At 38.0% G+C, this 19,014-nt stretch overlaps 1 protein-coding gene across 5 annotated transcripts in view; it reads left to right on the top strand.

The window, feature by feature from the left end:
* Positions 1-19,014, top strand: part of Col28a1 (collagen, type XXVIII, alpha 1) — a 172,171-nt gene that overhangs the window by 19,906 nt on the left and 133,251 nt on the right. For all 5 annotated transcript variants that reach the window (XR_001234639.1, XM_013515905.1, XM_013515904.1 and 2 more), the window contains 5 exons: positions 1,219-1,260; positions 5,918-5,944; positions 10,961-11,005; positions 13,596-13,640; positions 16,214-16,267. Coding sequence is in view for 4 of the 5 variants with exons in the window: in XM_013515905.1 (XP_013371359.1) it covers positions 1,219-1,260; positions 5,918-5,944; positions 10,961-11,005; positions 13,596-13,640; positions 16,214-16,267 (213 nt within the window). In the remaining variant the exon portion in view is untranslated. The remainder of the gene's footprint in view (positions 1-1,218; positions 1,261-5,917; positions 5,945-10,960; positions 11,006-13,595; positions 13,641-16,213; positions 16,268-19,014) is intronic.

Genomic DNA, 19,014 nt, shown 5'->3' with positions numbered 1-19,014 from the left:
AAAACATTTAAGGGGCTGGGGATTTAGCTCAGTGGCACAGTGCCTGCCTGGCAAGTGTGAGGTCATGAGTTTGATTTCTGGTACCAGAAGAAAAAAAAAAAAAGAAAAAACATTTAATTTTCTTAGGTAATGAAAGAAATTCCAATTTAAATAGACATAATAAGATACCCTTTAATACTAAGCATTTACTTTCTAGAGACTTTGGAATCCAGTGGATTTTTTTTTTTTTTAAAGAAGTAGCTTTCTAGTTTAAATGGTTTGTTTTTGTGAATTTTGAATGTTTAAAAAGCTTCTTTTCTTATAGCAATTAACATGGGAATTTAAAACAGTACTAACCAAAAAACCCAGTAATAACTAGTATGGTGATATAATAGTGAAACTGATTTGCTCTTTATTTCAAAGGTAACTTGACAAAAACATTTTTGGAAAGCAGCTGTAGGCAACATACAGTAGAGCCATTCAAATACTTGAGACTTTAATCCAATCCTGTATTTCTGAGAATATAATGAAAAGAATATAATGAAACATGTTATAATGCATGAAGAAGGTAATGGATGGGGACAGTAAAGAAAAATGTTATATGCATGAAAGCATTTTTTTTTTTTCTGCAATTGTCTGCTTGCTAGGGAAATGTTTAGTCTTCTTGGGTCACTCTACCACACACGCACAAACACACACACACTCAGCTCTATATTCACTCACTCATCCTATGTAGATCTAAATTGAAGTCATCATCCTTTTTATTGTGTTAAGTACCTGTTTATTAGTCAATGTGCACATATCATTTATTTGGTTTGTCATTTTGTGCCCCGTGATTTATTTTCCTAAGTCTTGCTGAACTCTAGCAATCATCCTGGAGGACATTTTGGAAAACATTCCCAAGTCTTTTGGAGAAAAGCCAGGGTGTCTGGCTCCAAGCAAATACAATGCTATATTTGAGAAAAACAACCACGTGATTAAACTAAGATGTGGGCTAAGCTGTAAAAATATACCTGGATTCTGCACTCTGTACATCTGGCTTTACTCTGAAAGGGCAAAGTTTATCTGCTGCTATTTATTTTCTAGATTGCATGGAGAAAATGTCAATGCTAAAGGCTTCAGAGGATTCCCTAATTGGGTTACCCTATCAATCTGGGACTTCTGAGGAACACATTTTATTGAGTGATCAGTCACTCTGCAGGGCTGCGGAATTTTGACTGAGTTTGTTGTTTGTGGCAGGGTGACACTCAAAAAGGAGAACCTGGAGAAAGAGGTCCTGGGGTATGTATACAACTGGAGCGCGCTCCTGAGACAGGGCTCCTAGATGGCTTCGAGTCCGCGATGGACCACTGTGACCCCTGCAGTGCGAGGGAAAAATGATTTCTATCTACTGGTCTCTTGGTGACTTGGACAGGCCATCAGACAGATATAGATACGATCTTAGAGGTGGAAATACGGGTAGAAAGTGTCCTCAGGAGGGATGATGGTGATACAAGTGAAAGAAACTCCCAACCTGCTAGTTTTCTGTTCTCTAAAATCGAAGAATGAATTTTAGGAACAATGGAGGTTAAGAGCAGGATATATTTATTGAGAGAAAAATAGCTTCCGTCTGAGAGAAAGACAGAAAGGGGCCTGCGTGGGTTGCCAAGGAACCTGCCTTTTCTAGGGATTTTTATACAGCAAATCCACAAGGTGAGGCGGGACCAAGGTGGGGAAAATGGGAACTCACAAGGTGGGCATGGGGTGGGACAAAACTATGGTCAACCAATGAGACTACGAGTATGATTGCTCAGGTAAAATTGATTAAATCGGGATCAAATGGGGAAGTGAGTCACGTAGCAAGTGGCCATGAATACAGAACAGGGTTTTGTGTAGGGGGTTGGGGTAGTGGCTCTTCCTGGCTTTCTCAAGGTGATTGATACCTATTTAGAATATCAATCCCTGATGTCCATCCCTAGTGAGGTGTGTAGGTGCATTTGTTTAATCTTTTGTCTTGACCTCTGGCCTAGGGCAGAAGTGCCCGTCTCTGCTGCAGTTGCAAGGTATCTCATGTCCCACACTGGCTCCTTTGCGGGCCCAGCCCTGTCTGACTGCCTGTAATATTTCTGTCTAACTCAGCTGCCCTCAACAATGGGACCAAGGGTATTCAAGCCCATGGGATTCTCTGATGCTTCACTGGGCATTTATGAAAGGTTCAAAGGACAAAAGCATTTATTTCTGATTTTTTTTTTTTTTCATGATAAAGAATACGTTAGAATTCAGGAACAAAAGAACTGTGTTGTCTAAACCTTGCTTTTGTGATTTCAGTTTCTCAGGCAAAATAGCATTTGTCTCTAGTTGAATTTTTTGTCCCCCAAATTAGAAATTAGCAGAGATTCCTTGAGAAATAGGTAGAATACATTTCTTATTTTGCATTTTCCTGGGCATTGAAGTAAGAGTAGTAATAAAAGTATATAGTGAATAAAAAGGAGGCCATGTATATTCTGCCTTTCCACTTGTTGCTTTGGATACAAAGGGTGAACTCAGACCCAGAGATTTTTCAATACTGTTCTCTTGGTGTTTTCAATTAACTTTGTGGAAGAATCTGCTAGAAGTTTTGATAGTGTCAGTAGGAATTTGTTCAGAATTATTTTTGGGGAAACCATTTCTCAGATGGGCGCGGGATATAGCTCAGTGGCACCGTGCCTGCCTTCCAAGCACAAGGTTCTGAGTTAGATTCCTAGTACCAAAAAAGAAAAATTGCAAAAAAAGAAAAGATTTCTTAGATATTTCTACATACAACTCATCCTTGTAAGTAAAAAAGAAACTAAAACAAAAGACTTATATTTCTAAAAAAGTTTCCTTCTCCTAGGAGAGATAAGGTAGTCTAAATAGCTACAGTTTGAAGTGGAATATTAAAATAATGTAAAAAGGAGAGGTGCAATGTCCTGCGTTGCAGGCACTGGGGGAGGCTGGAGTTATGCAGGCAGGTTTTACGGGATATACCCTGAAGAGGTAGGGTCCCAACAGGCAAGGAGGGAGCAGGAAGGGGAAAAGCTAGGTCCTGCTGCTGGAGAGGATGTCAGGAGCCTCCGCCTGATGGAAACACTGGTTGAGAAAAGGTGAAACAAGGGGCTGCTCTCAGACCTACATGAAGGGTGGGTTGGGACAGACTGAATACCCATTGCTAGCTGCAGGGTCTGGGTTTTGCTAGGGGATGGCAAACCGCTGAAAGTTTAGATGAGGCTTGGGAAGGCTACCCTGGGAAACTACTGTAGAGAAGAAATTAGTGTGGGGACAAAGGAAGACAGTAGTATTTAGAAGAAGCGCATTGTTGTGGTTGATGTGAGAGGCACTGAGGACACTGGCTAGATCTGCTCGAGCCAGTATGAAAGCCACTGGCCACAGGTGGCTCCTGGGTACGTGGCACAAGACAGGTCTGAGGTGAAGCATGTTGTAGGAATAAAATACACATCAAATTTTGAAAGTTAGTACACAAAATATCGTGTCATTGATAATTTTTCTATTGATTAAATGTGGAGATGATAGTATTTTGAACCCATTGGGATAAATAAAATAAATTAAAAAATTAATTCACCTGCATATTTTGGCCCTTTTAAATGTGACTGTTAGAGCATTTAATATTACATATTTGGTGTGCAGGTGTGTTTCATGTTAGGACACTGAAGAACACTGAGCTACAGGAGAGGCAACATAAAGAGAAAACATGGTGAGAATCCAGGAAGAGGCAGAAATGATGGCATATGGTGACAAACTGGAACCCATCCGATCAAAAATATCCAGTGAATGCTTGCTGTATGTTAGCCACTCCTGTAGGTGCTGAGCAGACAAGGTTAGGCGAGACAGTCTGTCTGAGGAAACACTCAGGGAGGGACAAAAATAGGCAACATAGAAAGATAATTTCATGCACTGGGAAGTGTTACGGAAACAGAAAATCAAGTAGTGCAGTGTCCTAGGAAGGAGGAACAAATACAATGGCCTGAAGGGGCAATGAAGCCGGGTGAGATGGCAGGCACCTGTCATCCCAGGTACATGGGAGGCTGAGGCAGAATTGCTTGAGTCCAAGAATGGCATGGGCAACACAGCAAGACCCTGTCTATGGAAAAGAAAGACAAGATCGCTAGGATCTGTTAGTGGAGGGTGGTAAGGACAAGGCCGTAGAGATAGGTAAGGGCCAGATAGGATGTGAGGGGCTAGAATCAGAAGAGTGAATTTCAGACCAGGTACAAAGGGAAGCTGTTGGAGAATTTTAAATAGGTGAGAGTAAAGGGTTATAATGGTAAGTAAAGGAGAGAGAAAATTAGGATGATTATAAAATTTGATGCTGGGATTCGAACTGTGTCATTATCATTACTAGAAATAGGGAAGTCAGAGACAAACCTAGCAGAAACTAGTGAGTGCAGTCTTGAACATTTTAAAACTAGGAATTAGGATGCCTTGAAAAGAAGATCTAAGAAAAGGAGTTGGAAGAGCTGGTATGGCCATCAAACAATAAGACTACTGGGGATTTCACAGTGAATATGGGGAAAAATAATATTAAAAAGCAATACTCCTTTACTACTGTAGAGCCGTATTGTCTAATTTCAAAATACAGTCTCAACTTTTAATATAAAGCAGAACTGTGTGTATGGTTGTGTGTTATAATACATAAGAGTGCCCCAAGATCCCTGAAATTAAAAAGTCAGGGTCTTTTGGCACTATAGACATGAGTGATCTTAAAATTTTTTTTATTAGTGTATGTTTATGATACATAATAGTTATATTCACATTGGCAAATTGATTCATAGATGTAACATATTGCGATGGTTTTCAATCTCTTTAGACATGAGTGGTCTTAATAGAGAATCCTAACAACTGTTAATAATATAGCTTTTAATTTTAGGCACAATGCTAAAAGTTAATCAATTTGAATATACATTTTTAAACTGGATTAAATTGTAGTGTGATCATAGGTTTGACTAATTGTATTTTTTTTGACTAATTGTATTTTTATGTGCCTCAGCGATCACTTATTTGAAGAGCTATTATTTCCTTTATGAAGGTTCCTTTTGTTAAAAAAAAAAAGTCACAGGACAAAAGTTCTGAATCAGGTACAGTGGTAGTAATAGCTTGTCACCAGCTTGCTTTAAATATGACTTATAGTTCTGTTTTCATTCTTGAAGAATACAGTTGTAGGAAAAAGACATGAAATCTCATTTGGAAAACCTTGCTATGGTTTCGAGTTGGTAATTTCTCAGTGCATTTGCTATTCAGTATGTGTTAGTGAAGGGCTTTTGGGTAGTGGCACAATGGATAAGGCTATGCAGGATGTCTAGGACTGACCCAGAAGACACCAGACTTGCTGGCTCCTTATTTAGCATAGCTCCTTATTTAGAAGACAGCAGAAGACAGTAGCTTAAAGATCACTGTCATTGGGGTCGATAGAGGAACCATTTATTTCCTTGACCTTGTGTATTCTAGATCGAATTTGAAAGGAGAACAATAATGGGTAGAGATACTTATGTACATTCTCAAGGCCATTAATCTCAGCTCATTTTCAGAGCCAATTTCTCTAACAATTTCTGTGAAACATTTGCAACTGCAATAGTTTATAGTTTAAAAATCAATATAGTGTAACAATTTTGAAATGACCGTTGTGAATGGTCATTTCTATAACAGCATTCAGTGTACATTTTCTTCAGTCTGTGACTCAAAGGTAAGAAGCTATTTGAGAAAAATATTTGGAGCTGAGAACAGAATATAATAGAGAGATGGGTTCTTTTCTTCTTAGTAAGTGCACATTCCCCCTGCAGAAAGAACAGTAAAATGATTACCTTCATCTGGTCTTACTTTGTATGGATATTTTTTGTTATACCTTATCTGTGAAAAAATCTACTACTTCCTTTAATTCCGTTGTATAATGTATTTTAATTTTTCATTTATTTTCTTTCTTAATTAGGGACTTCCTGGGTACAAGGGCGACAAGGTAAGTTGATCAAAATGAATAAACCAGAATTTCAGAAAGAAAAACAGAGAAACAGCATACTTATGTATTAATCAATAAATGTTCTTTCCTTTTATTTTTGCAAGTCCAGATTCCTTCACTCTTCTACTCTTAATACTGTTGACTCTTAATTCTGTTAACTTTTATACTCTTAACTCTGTAAACATAAAATCATATGTAATAGAACCAAAGATTTAGGTATGTGTTGTCACGGGTAGAGAGTGCCCTAAGATTTCTGAGATTAGAACCCAACCTCATTCAGTTCTGCAAGCATGAATTCTTTTAATAGAGAACTCCACCATGCACCACAGATATCCAGATGAGAAATTTCTGTAAGTAATCCATTGCTGAAAACCTGCAAGTAGGTTGCTCTATGAGTGTTTGACTTTCTAGGAAAACCTAGATACCAAAACCTTTCCCTGGGGAAAGAGAGGATTTATCCAGGTTAAGCAGGAAGCATCTGACCTCAATGAGCCAGCATGGGAAGAGCTTGCAGAGGGAGGAACCAAGAGGTGTAGGATTGTAGATGATATTATAATTATTTGCAAATTACAGATTAGGAAATCTGCTGGGTGTGGTGGTGCACACTTGTAATCCCTGCACTTGGGAAGGTTGCCACAAGTTCAAGGCTAGTTTGGGGTACTAGTGAGTTCAAGGCAAATCTGAATGACTTATCAAGACCCTGTCTCAAGAACAAAAATGAAACAACAACAACAAAAAACAAAAACAAAAAGCCGATAACTAAAAAACACTGCCCCACCCTGAAAACAAAACAAAATGTTAGGAAATCAATCTGCCTAAAAAGAAATCAACAAATTGGGTTGGGGCTCAGGAACCTGTTGAATGCTCAGTAGTTTACTGATAGATCTACCCCCCAGTGGCACTAGCAGATTTTATGTTAGCAATGTGCCTAGCAGCCTTTCTATTGTACAGCTGGCATAGCCCTCAGACCTGGACAAAGAGCCTGCACTTTTAGATGCTCTTGCTCTGGTGTCATCTGGCCTCCCCACTGCCTCTGAAGCCAGGAGACAACAAGGTGAGAGGACTGTGCCCTTTTCTAGATCATATTTTGGGTAATGGAGACCTCAGAAGTCAAGCAGAAAGAGCCGAGCCTGTTTGGCATGTATACAGACACCTCTTTTCCACATCCGTCTCCTTCCAAGGCCTAAGAGGGACCCAAGTGATGGTTCAGGTTGTGCTGCTAAGGCATCTTCATATTCATAGCTACTCCTGCCTCAGGAAGAAGTGGCCATGGGAAGTGAAAGACTGCAGTGCAGACATGGGGCTGCATGGACTGCTGAGGAGTCCCCAGACTCTTTATCTCTTTATTCCTTTTCAAGGTATATTTGTCAAAAAAGGAAGCTAGAGCTTCATAAATTTATCAATTAGTTTTAAAAATTTCAACTAGATGCATGATAGTAGGACTCCCTTTGCAGTCTTTGTACCTGGACCCTGAAAATAGTAGGAGTGAACATGTATACAGGCCAATAAATGTACCCCATGCACAGGAAATGTCAGGCCCCAAGTGCAGGAGTGCAAGGAATCACAGGATTCTCTACTCACCATCTGGCAGGCTTGGACTCAAGAACACAGAGTGTTGCTTTCTTCATTCAGGTGGAACTGGATTAATATGGAATTGTCTAATTTACAAGGTGGTTGGAAAATCAAATGGAATATCAAGTACAATAGTGTATTGTAACCTGATTGCTCATCTATAAATGTAAGGTTCTATCATTAAGAGATAAGGAACAAATACTAATATAGGAAAGTGAGAAACTTTTTTGCAACTACAAAATTGCCCTTTATACAGTTGAGAATATTATGGATGTTTTTCATCTTGACTTACAAAATAAGCTAATTATCAACAATAGGAAAATATTTATATATTTGAAAAGGTTCATTCAACCTTTTGAAAAATTATAGGCTTACTGAAAGAATCCCTACTTGGAAAATAGAAGCTTTCAGAGCAAAGTGACCCCAAATGTTCAACATTCAAATTAGAATGTCACCAGGAGGAGCAACACCAGAGGTCTGAGGCTGGGAACAGAGCTAATCTGTTCATAGCTTTGTGAAGCATTTGCTTTCTAGAACTATGTAACTGTGCCATTTCACAGGGATTAATGAGCCACCAAAAGAGAGAACGCCTTTGCTGAGATAAACAACTTGAATACAATATTTTCATTGATAGAAATCTGCCCCCAAAACAAATGCTGTTCCTCTGGACCCTATAGCTAACAAATCTTTCTGGACAAATGGAACGGGAATTCTGGCCAAAAGAATTTTGAGCGTATTTATGGTACTTTTCTGTTTTATATTTTGGTGGGTTGACTCATTTTGTTCCCATCCAACATTAGTAAATTAATTGCTTTGTAATTGAGGGTTCAAGAATGGTTTTCATTTGCATCCAGAAATAAATGCTCAAGTTGTTCTAAGTGAAAACTCAGTTTTTCCTGGGTCAGTTTGACTTACAGAATGGGGTGGAGAAGAAGAGAGAGAAAGAGAGAGAGAACAGATTACTTTTGAACAATAGCTAGCTCTAAGAATTTTAGGCATAGCTAGCTCTAAGAATTGAAACATTCTCCTGCTTCTGATGTGAACAAGAGCTTTGGCTTATCCCAGGGAGAAGTGTCAGGTCCATGGAAAGTAAGTTACAGCTTGGTGCAGTGTGGCTGGTTCAGTTATGGGTGACTGATCACACGAACTTGAAAGTCTAACAGGCTCAAGTTCATGGTCATGGGCAAGTAATGTCATCTCTCTGAGTTTCATTATATATACATGGAATATATCTCTATCTAAATCTCTATCTATCTATCTATCTTGCCAGGTTGTTGAGGTTAGCAATCATAATCATGTTAAGACTCTGGCTCATGCTTTGCACTCATACTTGGTGATTATAGTTGTTGTTCTCTTCCTTAGAACAGTTCTACTCAAAGTGTAGTTTGTATGCTTGCTGTCAGTCTATTACCGGTTGTTATTTTTCAATGAGGTGAAGCTTGCACCAGAATATAAATCTACCTTGTTACTAAATACACTGTTGAATTCAGCTAACATTTGTTTTTCATGGCACAAGTTCCTCAATGAAGGAAGCAATGCGTTGAATTACATTGTGGTGCAATTTCTCTGTGTCAGTAGATACATCACACTGAATAATACGTCCTAGAGCAGCACATAGGTCATAAAACAGCAGCAGAAGTAGAAATTACCAGTGAAGGCCCTGGACTAGCAGCCACTGGTATAATGTAAATGCAAATAAATCATTTAATCTCTCCAGGGGAGTTCCCTTTATTAACAATAAGAATTATTTAAGGTTCAGAGTAAAATCATATACGTGGAATTATTTTGAAAATGCTAAAGTATTTTATAAATGAGAGATAATATGATTATAAAACTTCACTCATTTTTCTGATTGGCTATTAAATTTTAGTTCTGACTACCAGAAGTGGTCTTAAAAGCCTGACATAATGGATGAGTATTCAGAAATCCCAATACTCATTCTGCTTGAGTGAAAGACTTAATTTTTTAAAAAATATTTATCTATTTAAAAATGTCAATGGGCAAATTTGTATAATTTATCATGTACAACATGACATTTTAAAATTTGTATGCCTTGTGAGATAGTTAAATTAACACACATTATCTCACATAGCTATCATGTTTGTGGTGAGAACAATTAAAATCTTTTTTAATGATTTTTGAGAATGGAAGACACTGTTATTAAGTATGGTTGCTACGCTGTGCAATTGGTTTCTTGAATTTACTGCTCCTTTTTATTTTTTATTTTTTTTGGTACCGGGAATTGAACTCAGGACCTTACACTTGCCAGGCAGGTGCTTATGCTGTTGAGCTGTACCCCTGGCCCAAACTTACTGCTCCTAACCTAAATTTTATATCTTTAGCTACATCTCCCCAACCTGTTATTCATCATAATCACCATTCCACTCTGCTTCTGTGAGCTCAACTTTTTTAGATACCACATAAAAGTGAAATTACACTGTACCTTTCTTTCTGCATTTGGCTTATTTCACTTAACATGTTTGCCAAGTTTGTCTGGGTTCTCACAATGATAAGATTTTCTTTTTACAGACTAATATTCCATAATGTATACATTGACTTTTTTGAATCACAAATTTTCATTGTGTAAAATTGAGTTGATAGTATCTATTTCGGATGGTTAATGTTAAATAGTGTCTGTAAAATATCACTCATAAGCTCTGAAACATAGTTTTTTTTTCTCTTTTTTTGAGGGGGTATCAGGAATTGAACTCAGAACCTCACACTTGCCAGGCTAAACCCCAGGCCCCATGAGGTGTAGTTCTAATGTTAACTTTTAGTGATAATCGAGAGAAGACAGCGCTGTAAGAGTGTGACTGACAGAAGAGAGTGTGTAACATGCTCACCGCTCACGCAGACCTTGCCCGCCCAGCGCCTCACCCTTCTGAAGCTGCAAGAACCTGGTCTCAGAAGCATCCTCCCATGCTTCTCTGGGAAACTCCACTGACTGATGAAGATTGATACTTAGGCTGCAGCATGGTGCTGTATTACAGTATTAAGAGTTTCCATCTTGATCCTGCTGCTTATTACCTGGGCGATTGCAAGGAGTTACCGCAGTGAGCTTTGATTTTCTCAAGGATTGTCAAACTGACTTCTTCGGGTCGTAATGTGGATTCAATTAGATCCCATATGCAGAAAGACCACTTAATATGTGGCAGATGCTCCGTTTTCCCTCTCATTTCACCCATCTCTTGAAAATGTCAAACCTCATTAGGTGGCACCAGGGACCTGATCCTGTCACGTGAAGGATGAGTCGTGAGCGAAAACTTACAGCCTTCCAGTGCCCATCCCACTGCAGTACTGAGCGTCAAACTGTGTAGAAATTGTGTGATGTGCTGGGGTCACAAGGTTTTGCTGGGAACCGTTCAACAAAACCTTAATATGGAATGACAGGGAATGTCCTCTTATTTATTTTGTTTTATTTTATTTTATGTTTGTTTTTTTTAGGGCGAACAAGGAGAATGTGGTAAACCAGGAATAAAAGGTGACAAAGTAAGGAATGAACATGATTTTTAAATGCTAACAGCTGTGCTTCTTTGGGGCCAAGTTTCCTTAAAAGGAAATTCCTTAGATGAATTATGTAGCTCTGATCACTAGAGTTCCAGCATCCACAGCTCAATTTTCACATCTGTAAAACATGTAGCTAGTGGAGCCCCCAGATGCCTTTCTGCTGGCCGTCCAAACCTTTAAGGCCAGTTCTAGTGAACCTTATGGTGGAAAGATGAATTTACCAGCCTAGTCTATTTACACTCCAACTGGGTCCTAATGGATCTAAACACTGAAATCAAGCATTTTCCAAAGCAGAGCAAAGAGCTCTGTGAGTTAGTGAAATAGAAATATTGTGGCAGAACTAGACACTGGGAGGGACTGGAAAGTTTGAAAATGCAGCTAGACACAGACAACGGATGGGTAATTATATTTAGTAAAAATGTAAGTAAGAAAACTGGATGCAGTGGTGCATGTCTATAATCTCAGCACTAAGGGAGGCTGAGGAAGGAGGATTGCAAAGACGTATCCACCCAGGGTAGCTTAGTGAGATCCTGTGACAAAATAAAAAGTAAAAAGGGCTGAAAATGTTTTGATCCCCAATATTGAAAAAATATGGGTAGAGGCACATAGATATATAGAGAACTTAAACAGGAGATAATATTCAGTATGTTACAGTTGTGTAATAGACTAAAAGTATATAGCGAGTACATCTAAAAACATAATGATAAGAGGTCCAAAATAGTACAGACTAAACATCAATAGTTTTCATCATAGTTAAGAACTGTTGCTGACAGGCCACCAAGATACTGAACTTTTATAATATCTATATTATAATTATGGGAGGAAGCCAGGGAGAAAATGAGGCAGAAGATTAAAAGATAAGGACAGGATAATGACGCTGACCCATGGAACTAAACGCTTTAGATACCTTGAGACTTTCTGGAAGTTTTTAACTGCTGTTGTGTTAAAGGTAAGGTAAATCTGTCAAGTGTAGGCGTGGTGATTCTCTCTGGGCAGAATGAAACTGGATTCGTGGATGGGTTCTTTCTAGAGATGATGGAAAATGGGAGATGGACATGGGAACTTGGAGATACGGCAGAGGGATATGGAACAGAAATGACATGCAAGTAAGACTTGGGAAAATGTGAATTCAAAGTAGTTAACAAAAATATATCTCCTTAACTAAGATGCCATATATTAATAAATGTTCCATTATTTTCTGTGCCAAAAGAATACTGCTGATTATAAATATGAGATGTGATTGATTCTAAAACATATCCCATTGTCAGAGATATAAAAGTATGAAAAAAATCTGTCTTAGCATCAGTGAAATGTAGTGTCCGTGATATGTTCATAAGAAGAATGTAGGGCCGGGGATATAGCTCAGCAGCATAGCACTTGCCTGGCAAGCACGAGGTTCTGAGTTCAATTTCTGGTACAAAAATAGAAAAGAAAAATACATACAGACTATGAAGAGACATAGCAGAGGAAATATAAATGGTTTATAAATTAGAAAAAATATCCAAGGGGCTGGGGATTTAGCTCAGTGGCACAGTGCCTGCCTGGCAAGTGCGAGGTCGTGAGTTCGATTCCTGGTACTGGAAAAAAAACAAAACAAAAAAATATATATCCAAACATAGTAGCAATCAGAAGACTGAAATTAAGACGGAAAAATATTGCTTTGTATATCGGATTAGCAGCCACTGAAGTAGTATTCGGTCCTCAGAATTGATGGGGATTCCTTCAGCTGAAGATGCAGTCTTTCCTGTTCAGGCAGGACATATTCAGAGGACTGATAACAAACTTTGTGCAGGAAGTTCTGTTTCCAGGTGTGCCATGAGAAGCAAGGTATGTTCATAGGGAGCTGTGAACATACTTGGAATCTCTGCCTCAGTCTTCTTCCAGGACGCTGTCCTCAGAGATGAGTCCAAAGTTGGCCAAAGATTTGTACACAAAGGATATTCATCACAATATTAATTAAAATAGATATTGCCAGAAATACTGTAATATTAGAAACTAGGAAAGTGAATAAATTATGATAGGTACCTCTTCTTGAATATTATCTTGAAAAAAGTAGAGGTCTGAAGAAGAGTAATTGGGCTACATGATAGTCCCATAAAATGAAGGGTTTCTCAACTATGGAACATAATGAAATATTTTCTATTAGAAGAGTGTTGAGTTTAAACAGGATTTTGCCAAGTTTCATGTCTTGAGGATTGTCAAAAGAATGACCTATAGATATCACGGAAACTCACTGAATTGTTAATTTATGGCATTGCCTATGGAAACAAATAATATGTTGCCAAACTTACGTCTTCTAAGAAATTTTATGAAGTAATTTTTTCACTCCGGTTGCAATGTTATTATAAAGGCCCCAAATGACGTGTAAAATTGGATGTTCAGAAAGTTTATCAAGGCAAAGCTTGACTCTGAAATCTCTTGTTAAGTAGGGTGATTTCAGTTTGTTGGCTTTGACGGTTGGATAACAGGAAAGAGGCTGCTCCCCAGGACACATTCCCTTCCCTCCCACCTAAACTCCTTGTAGCTGGGACGCGGCTACTGAGAGAGACTCACCACTCATTTTATTTTATAGGGAGCTCCAGGGCCAGATGGACCAAAGGGGCCCAGAGGACTTCAGGTAAAAAAGCTAAAACCAAGGCTAAGTTTGGATTACAGTCACTTGGGGAACGTTTATGAGCATCCCTTTCTCCACTTATATCCTCTAGCAATTCAATCGGGATGTCTGAGAATTGAAGCCAGGCACCAATATCGTATAAAGTTCTTAGAGATTTCCAATGTGCAGTATGGCTTGGAGACCACTTCCATAATGTTTGATTAACTCAGGCTCCCCAAAGATGGTTAGCAGCAGGCAAACCAGCTGAGAAAGTAGCTAAGGGGATAAAAGATTAGTCTGGGTAAGTGGAGAAAGTTAAAATAGTTAAGGGCAGGATGTAATTAGTTTTGCATTGCTGCCTGTAATATAATTGGAAGAGCTCTGTGTCTGATCTAAATTAGAATATTTAGGTTCTGCCACTATACATGGTTACTACTCTGTAATATGGGACAATTCTTTAAGGCACTTATTTAACTTAAATATATGCCACAGATTTCGGAAAATAAGTTGTATATTTGCTGCCAAAGCAAGCGTGTGATTTCAGAAAATGATTTTAGTCATTTTTTTCCAGGCTGAGCCTTATTTTTTCTAAAGTTACAGTGGTTGTGTATAGGTGGAAAGAGCGACTTTCTGCGTTTTAACAACCTGCTGAAAACTTTACCTGTCCTATTCCTAGACAGCATTTAGTTAACTTCAACCTTTAGGCTTTGGCCTGGAATTGTCAGAGTGAGGCCCTAACTCTGGCTGTGACAGTTTCATTGGAAGCTGTAACTTTCAGTTATATGCCTCAGGTGCTAAAAGGATAAAATGTTCTTGAACAGGCAAAATCTTTTTAGTTTTTGGTGCTAGGAATTGAACTCAGGACCGGCCACTTGCCAGGCAAGGTGCTTGTGCTGCTGAGTGCAAAATCTTTTTTAAAAGGTCCCAACCCAGGGGTAAGGGTTGGAAATACAGGTTTAGAAAACAAACACCTCATTAATAAAATGTTTGCAGTCAGCATACTTGCTGTTTTATTTATTTTTAAAATTAATTTTATTGGTACATATTACCAATGATGACCACATTCAGCAGAGGGAATTTGTACCTGTACATGATATATCTTGACTCTTCTTTTTTTCCCATTTCTTTCCTCTCTCTTCAAGCCCTCTTCCTCTCCTTATTTACAAAAGCTTTTTTCCATTTTTCCTTATATTCTCTTTTTTTCCTTTTCCCTTTTTGTCCTTCCCCATTCCCCCTGCCTACTTCCTCTTCCCATTTGAACATTTTCTTTCTATTTCACAATATCTATTTTACATTTTGGCCCTTATTTACATTTTTGATTTCTCACACCAGAGAAACCATGCAGTATTTGAACATGTGTGTCTGATTTATTTCACTTAAGAGTATGGTCTCAAGTATATCCATTACCTAGAAATGTGTCCAGTTTATCCCTCTTTATGGCAGAGTAGAACTCCATTGTATAATAAAAAACACATCTTCTTTATCCATTCATCCATTGATGGGTATTTGGGTTGTTTTCAAGATTTAGCTATTACAAATTGTGCTGCTATAAACATGGGTGCACATATATTTCTATGGTATAATGGTTTTAATTCTTTTGGGAAGACACCAAGAAAGGGAATGGCTGAGTCAAATGGAACCTCTAGTTTTAGCTTTTTGAAGAATCTCCAGACTGATTTCCACAGTGGTTGCACCAGTCTACCCTCCCACCAGCAGTGGAGTAGATTCCTTTTCCCCCCCACAGCCTCACCACGACTTAGGAATCAATTTAACAAAGGAAGTAGATACTGTTACATTTAAAACTACAATACTCTGAGAAAGGAGATGGAAGAGGATATCAGAAAATGGAAAGATATTCCTTGTTCTTGGGTAGGAAGAACCAATATAGTGAAAGTGGCCACACTTTCAAAATTTAATACAATCTTGATCAAAATACCCATAGTATGCCTCACAGAATTAGAGAAAACAATCCTAAAATTTATTTGGAATCAGAAGAGGTCTATAGAACAGCAAAAGCAACTCTGGGCAACAAAGGTAAGGCAGGGGGCATCACAATCCCTGACTTGAAATTATATTAAAAAGCCACCGTGGTAAAATAGCATGGTGCTGTTAAAAAAGCAGACCCAAGATTCAACAGAACAGACTACAAAATGCAGAAACAACTCCAAATATATTCAGGTGCCTAGTCTTTGACAAAGGGGCCAAACACCTTCAATGGGAGATTTAATAAATGATGTTGGAAAACTGGCCTTCTATAAGCCAAATACTAAAACTAGACTCACATCTCTCACCATGCACCAAGCTAAAATTGAAATGGATCAAAGACCTAAATATTAAAGCAGAAATACTAAATCTACTGGAAGACAGAATAAGTAGAACTGTTGAAGACCTACGTATAGATAATTGTTATTTCAGATACTGTTTATTTAATTCAAGAAATTTTGACATTAAGTTTTCCATCTGAATGTGATCGCAATAGAGCTCTGAGCCATACAGCCTGGTTTCTAACTCCAGGATCTGAGGAACCCTAAAGAACGATTTGTTATTGGTTAGTGTTTTGTGCGCAGAACTAATTCTTTGTTTTCATCTGGGAACAGGGCATTAGTGGACCTCCAGGGGATCCGGGCCCAAAAGGATTTCAAGGCAATAAGGTAAACTTACCCACTGGTTAAAGATAAGAGTTTCTTTCCCCTAGTGCATTATGCTAATACATGTTCTTATTAGGCTGAAGTCAATGGACTCTCAAGGAAATAAGTTTGCAAATACTGAATAACCTGGAGGTGAATATACAGAACCCAGTTCAAGATTATGCAGGAAGTCATTGACATAGCTTTATCATTTATTCGTTCATTATTCAAGAGTGTGTTGTTAAAGATAAGCCATGATCTAGAATTGCAACTGTTTCTTCCTTACTTATGACCTTTCATCATTTCATGGCTTAGTAGCAACTGAAAAACTGTACCAGTTAACACTTTGAACCCCTCTGTGTCTCACACGTAAGGCCATTACGATGTATAGTTTATTGGGGAATGAAATTTAGAGCTGTTATACCAGCAGAAATCAAGCAATTTTGACCATCAGTAGCAGGCTTGTAATGTCACCCCACTGATAATCCGGCAAAACAGATAGGGAGAGTGGAATAAAAAGTTAAATAGAACGAACTGCAAACATGTACTAATAAAAATAGAAATTTGATTTTAAAAAGACCTGTTTATAAAAAGAATTCCTTTCCCAAGAGAAGGACCATTGATTTTCTAGAAGCCATCTTTTTAACTCTTCTCATTGCTTAGTAAATTTCATAAACGTAGTAAATATCCAATAAAGAGTACTGACTCAGAGACTGGTGTTGTGAGCAATGTGAGGCAGTTATTAACTGCAGGAGCCGCCGTCCTCCACTGATCCTAGGTAAAGCCAATCTTTTAAGAGTGGTATTAAATTTAAATTGTAGGGAGCAACTGGGTTACTTGAGTGTTAATTTTCCACAGGGAGGAAAGGGAGTGACACGTATGTATTTTTAATGAGATAATGACAGTTTGAGATTTCCCAGGCCACTTTTAATTGGCAAATTAAAATAGAATAGGCTTCTCAGTGGGAGCATGCTTAAGCTTCATCTGAGGAAGCTGCCTTTCCCTGCCTTTGCCTATGATTAATTCTGTCTGGGAGAAAGAAATGGCCCTGTTGAATACTGAGTAAAGGTTTTCAGAAAATCGCACCAGCTATAGGTAAGACCCTGAAGCAAGAAAGAAGTTATTTGCATAGTACATGCACATTTCCAGAATTCATTTCTTAGTAACACGATAATTTTAGGCTTAAAGTTAGGGATCAGGGCAGGAGATGGTATCAGTGATAAAATTATGGAATGTCTGAGTCATAAAGCACAGTATGTGAAAAATCATACTGGCCCAGCATTTGGAATAGAGAACTAACGCCTGGAAATGTAGCTTGCCTGAGGCAGAGGCCTGGGCAGGTTCCCATGGTTCCAGAGAAGGTCAGGAGGTGCTGGGCTAGGAGTGGAGTGGACGGCCTTGTGATCTGGCTGGAGCCGGGGGTCTGCCTGGGGACAGGTCCATGAAAAGCTGCCATCATGCAATCTCTTCTTTTTAGGTCTGATAGATTTGTCACTTAGATTAAGAAAAATTTATTTCAATAAAGTTTAGCTTTTAATTCCAACAGTGTATTATGAGTCAAGTGACTTTGGGGGGGTAGTAATAATTTTTCTGACGTAATAGTGCTTTGTGTTTTGACTATCACAGTATTCATAAAAGGAGCCATTTTTCCAAAAGTATTTGAGGGTTTCATCACTTTCCCAAGGGTATCTCTTTAAATTTTTTAATGATAAGTTAAAAATTTAATCATGGTAAAATATATGTAACATAAAATTGCTATTAAGGTTTTAATCAAAAAGTTTAACACTAAGTGAATATATAAAGTTCATTGCCAGTTAAAAAAAAAGTCAGATAAGTGATACATTGAGTTTTATTTTAAGACTATTACTGCTTTCTATATAATTTTTATTATTCATAGATTGTTAACCAGAGATGCATGACAATTGATTAATCGTTATTTATTTTTCATTTTGTCTATTTATGAGTGTATTGCCTTAAAGGTCAGGCTTCAGGCAATCATTTCATTTTGCCTCCCAAAATATATTCCTACATTCTCAAGATATCAACTATTCTGTTCCTCAGTCTGGAAATAATGTTATATTGGACAGTGACTTATTTCTTCTTTCTTTTCATCCACTATCATTTGATTACAAAGTGTTTTTAAGGAACTATTATTATAAATTATGCAAAAACATGCTAAAATCTAGTTACTCTGCATTTTCTAGTGGGCAGAGAGAGGATCATTTATTTTGAAACTTCTAAAATAATACTTCACACTTATTATATATTTTCAATGTTCAGTACAGTTCTAAACACTCATTTAATACCAGTACAAACTTTTGAGACACGAACTAATCTTATTGCCCTTTGTACAGCTCAGGCTACTAAGGCACAGAGAGCTGAAATAATGGGTCTGAATCTGTAGAGCTCATAAGGGACAGAACATGGATTCAAATCCAGAAGTCTGCTCTTAACAACCATATGCTATTGATTCCTTCGAAAAAATTGCTAAATTTCCTGACTATTTGACCTGAGATAAATGCATTTCTTTTGTACAGTGTGGAAACGGCATCTGTCTCCCCTTTTAGGATCTTCTGGCTGGAAATACTAAATAGTGCATTTTTATGTGATTATAATGTTCATCTGAAAGTTCAGGAAAAGAAGGATAAAAACCACTTGGGAATAAGAAAACAGTAATGCTAATTGTGCAGTTCAAGCGCTCTATTCCTTAGGAGACCTTAAAATAGAAATCTTAGGCTCCTAACATTTGCAAAGATTCCATGCGGGTTTCT

The sequence above is a fragment of the Chinchilla lanigera genome, unplaced genomic scaffold (genome assembly GCF_000276665.1).
Source record: "Chinchilla lanigera isolate Chin_1 unplaced genomic scaffold, ChiLan1.0 scaffold00031, whole genome shotgun sequence".
Taxonomy (NCBI): Eukaryota; Metazoa; Chordata; class Mammalia; order Rodentia; family Chinchillidae; genus Chinchilla; species Chinchilla lanigera.
The sequence above is the reverse complement of the archived record's forward strand: the minus strand, read 5'-3'. Positions and strand labels throughout refer to the sequence as shown.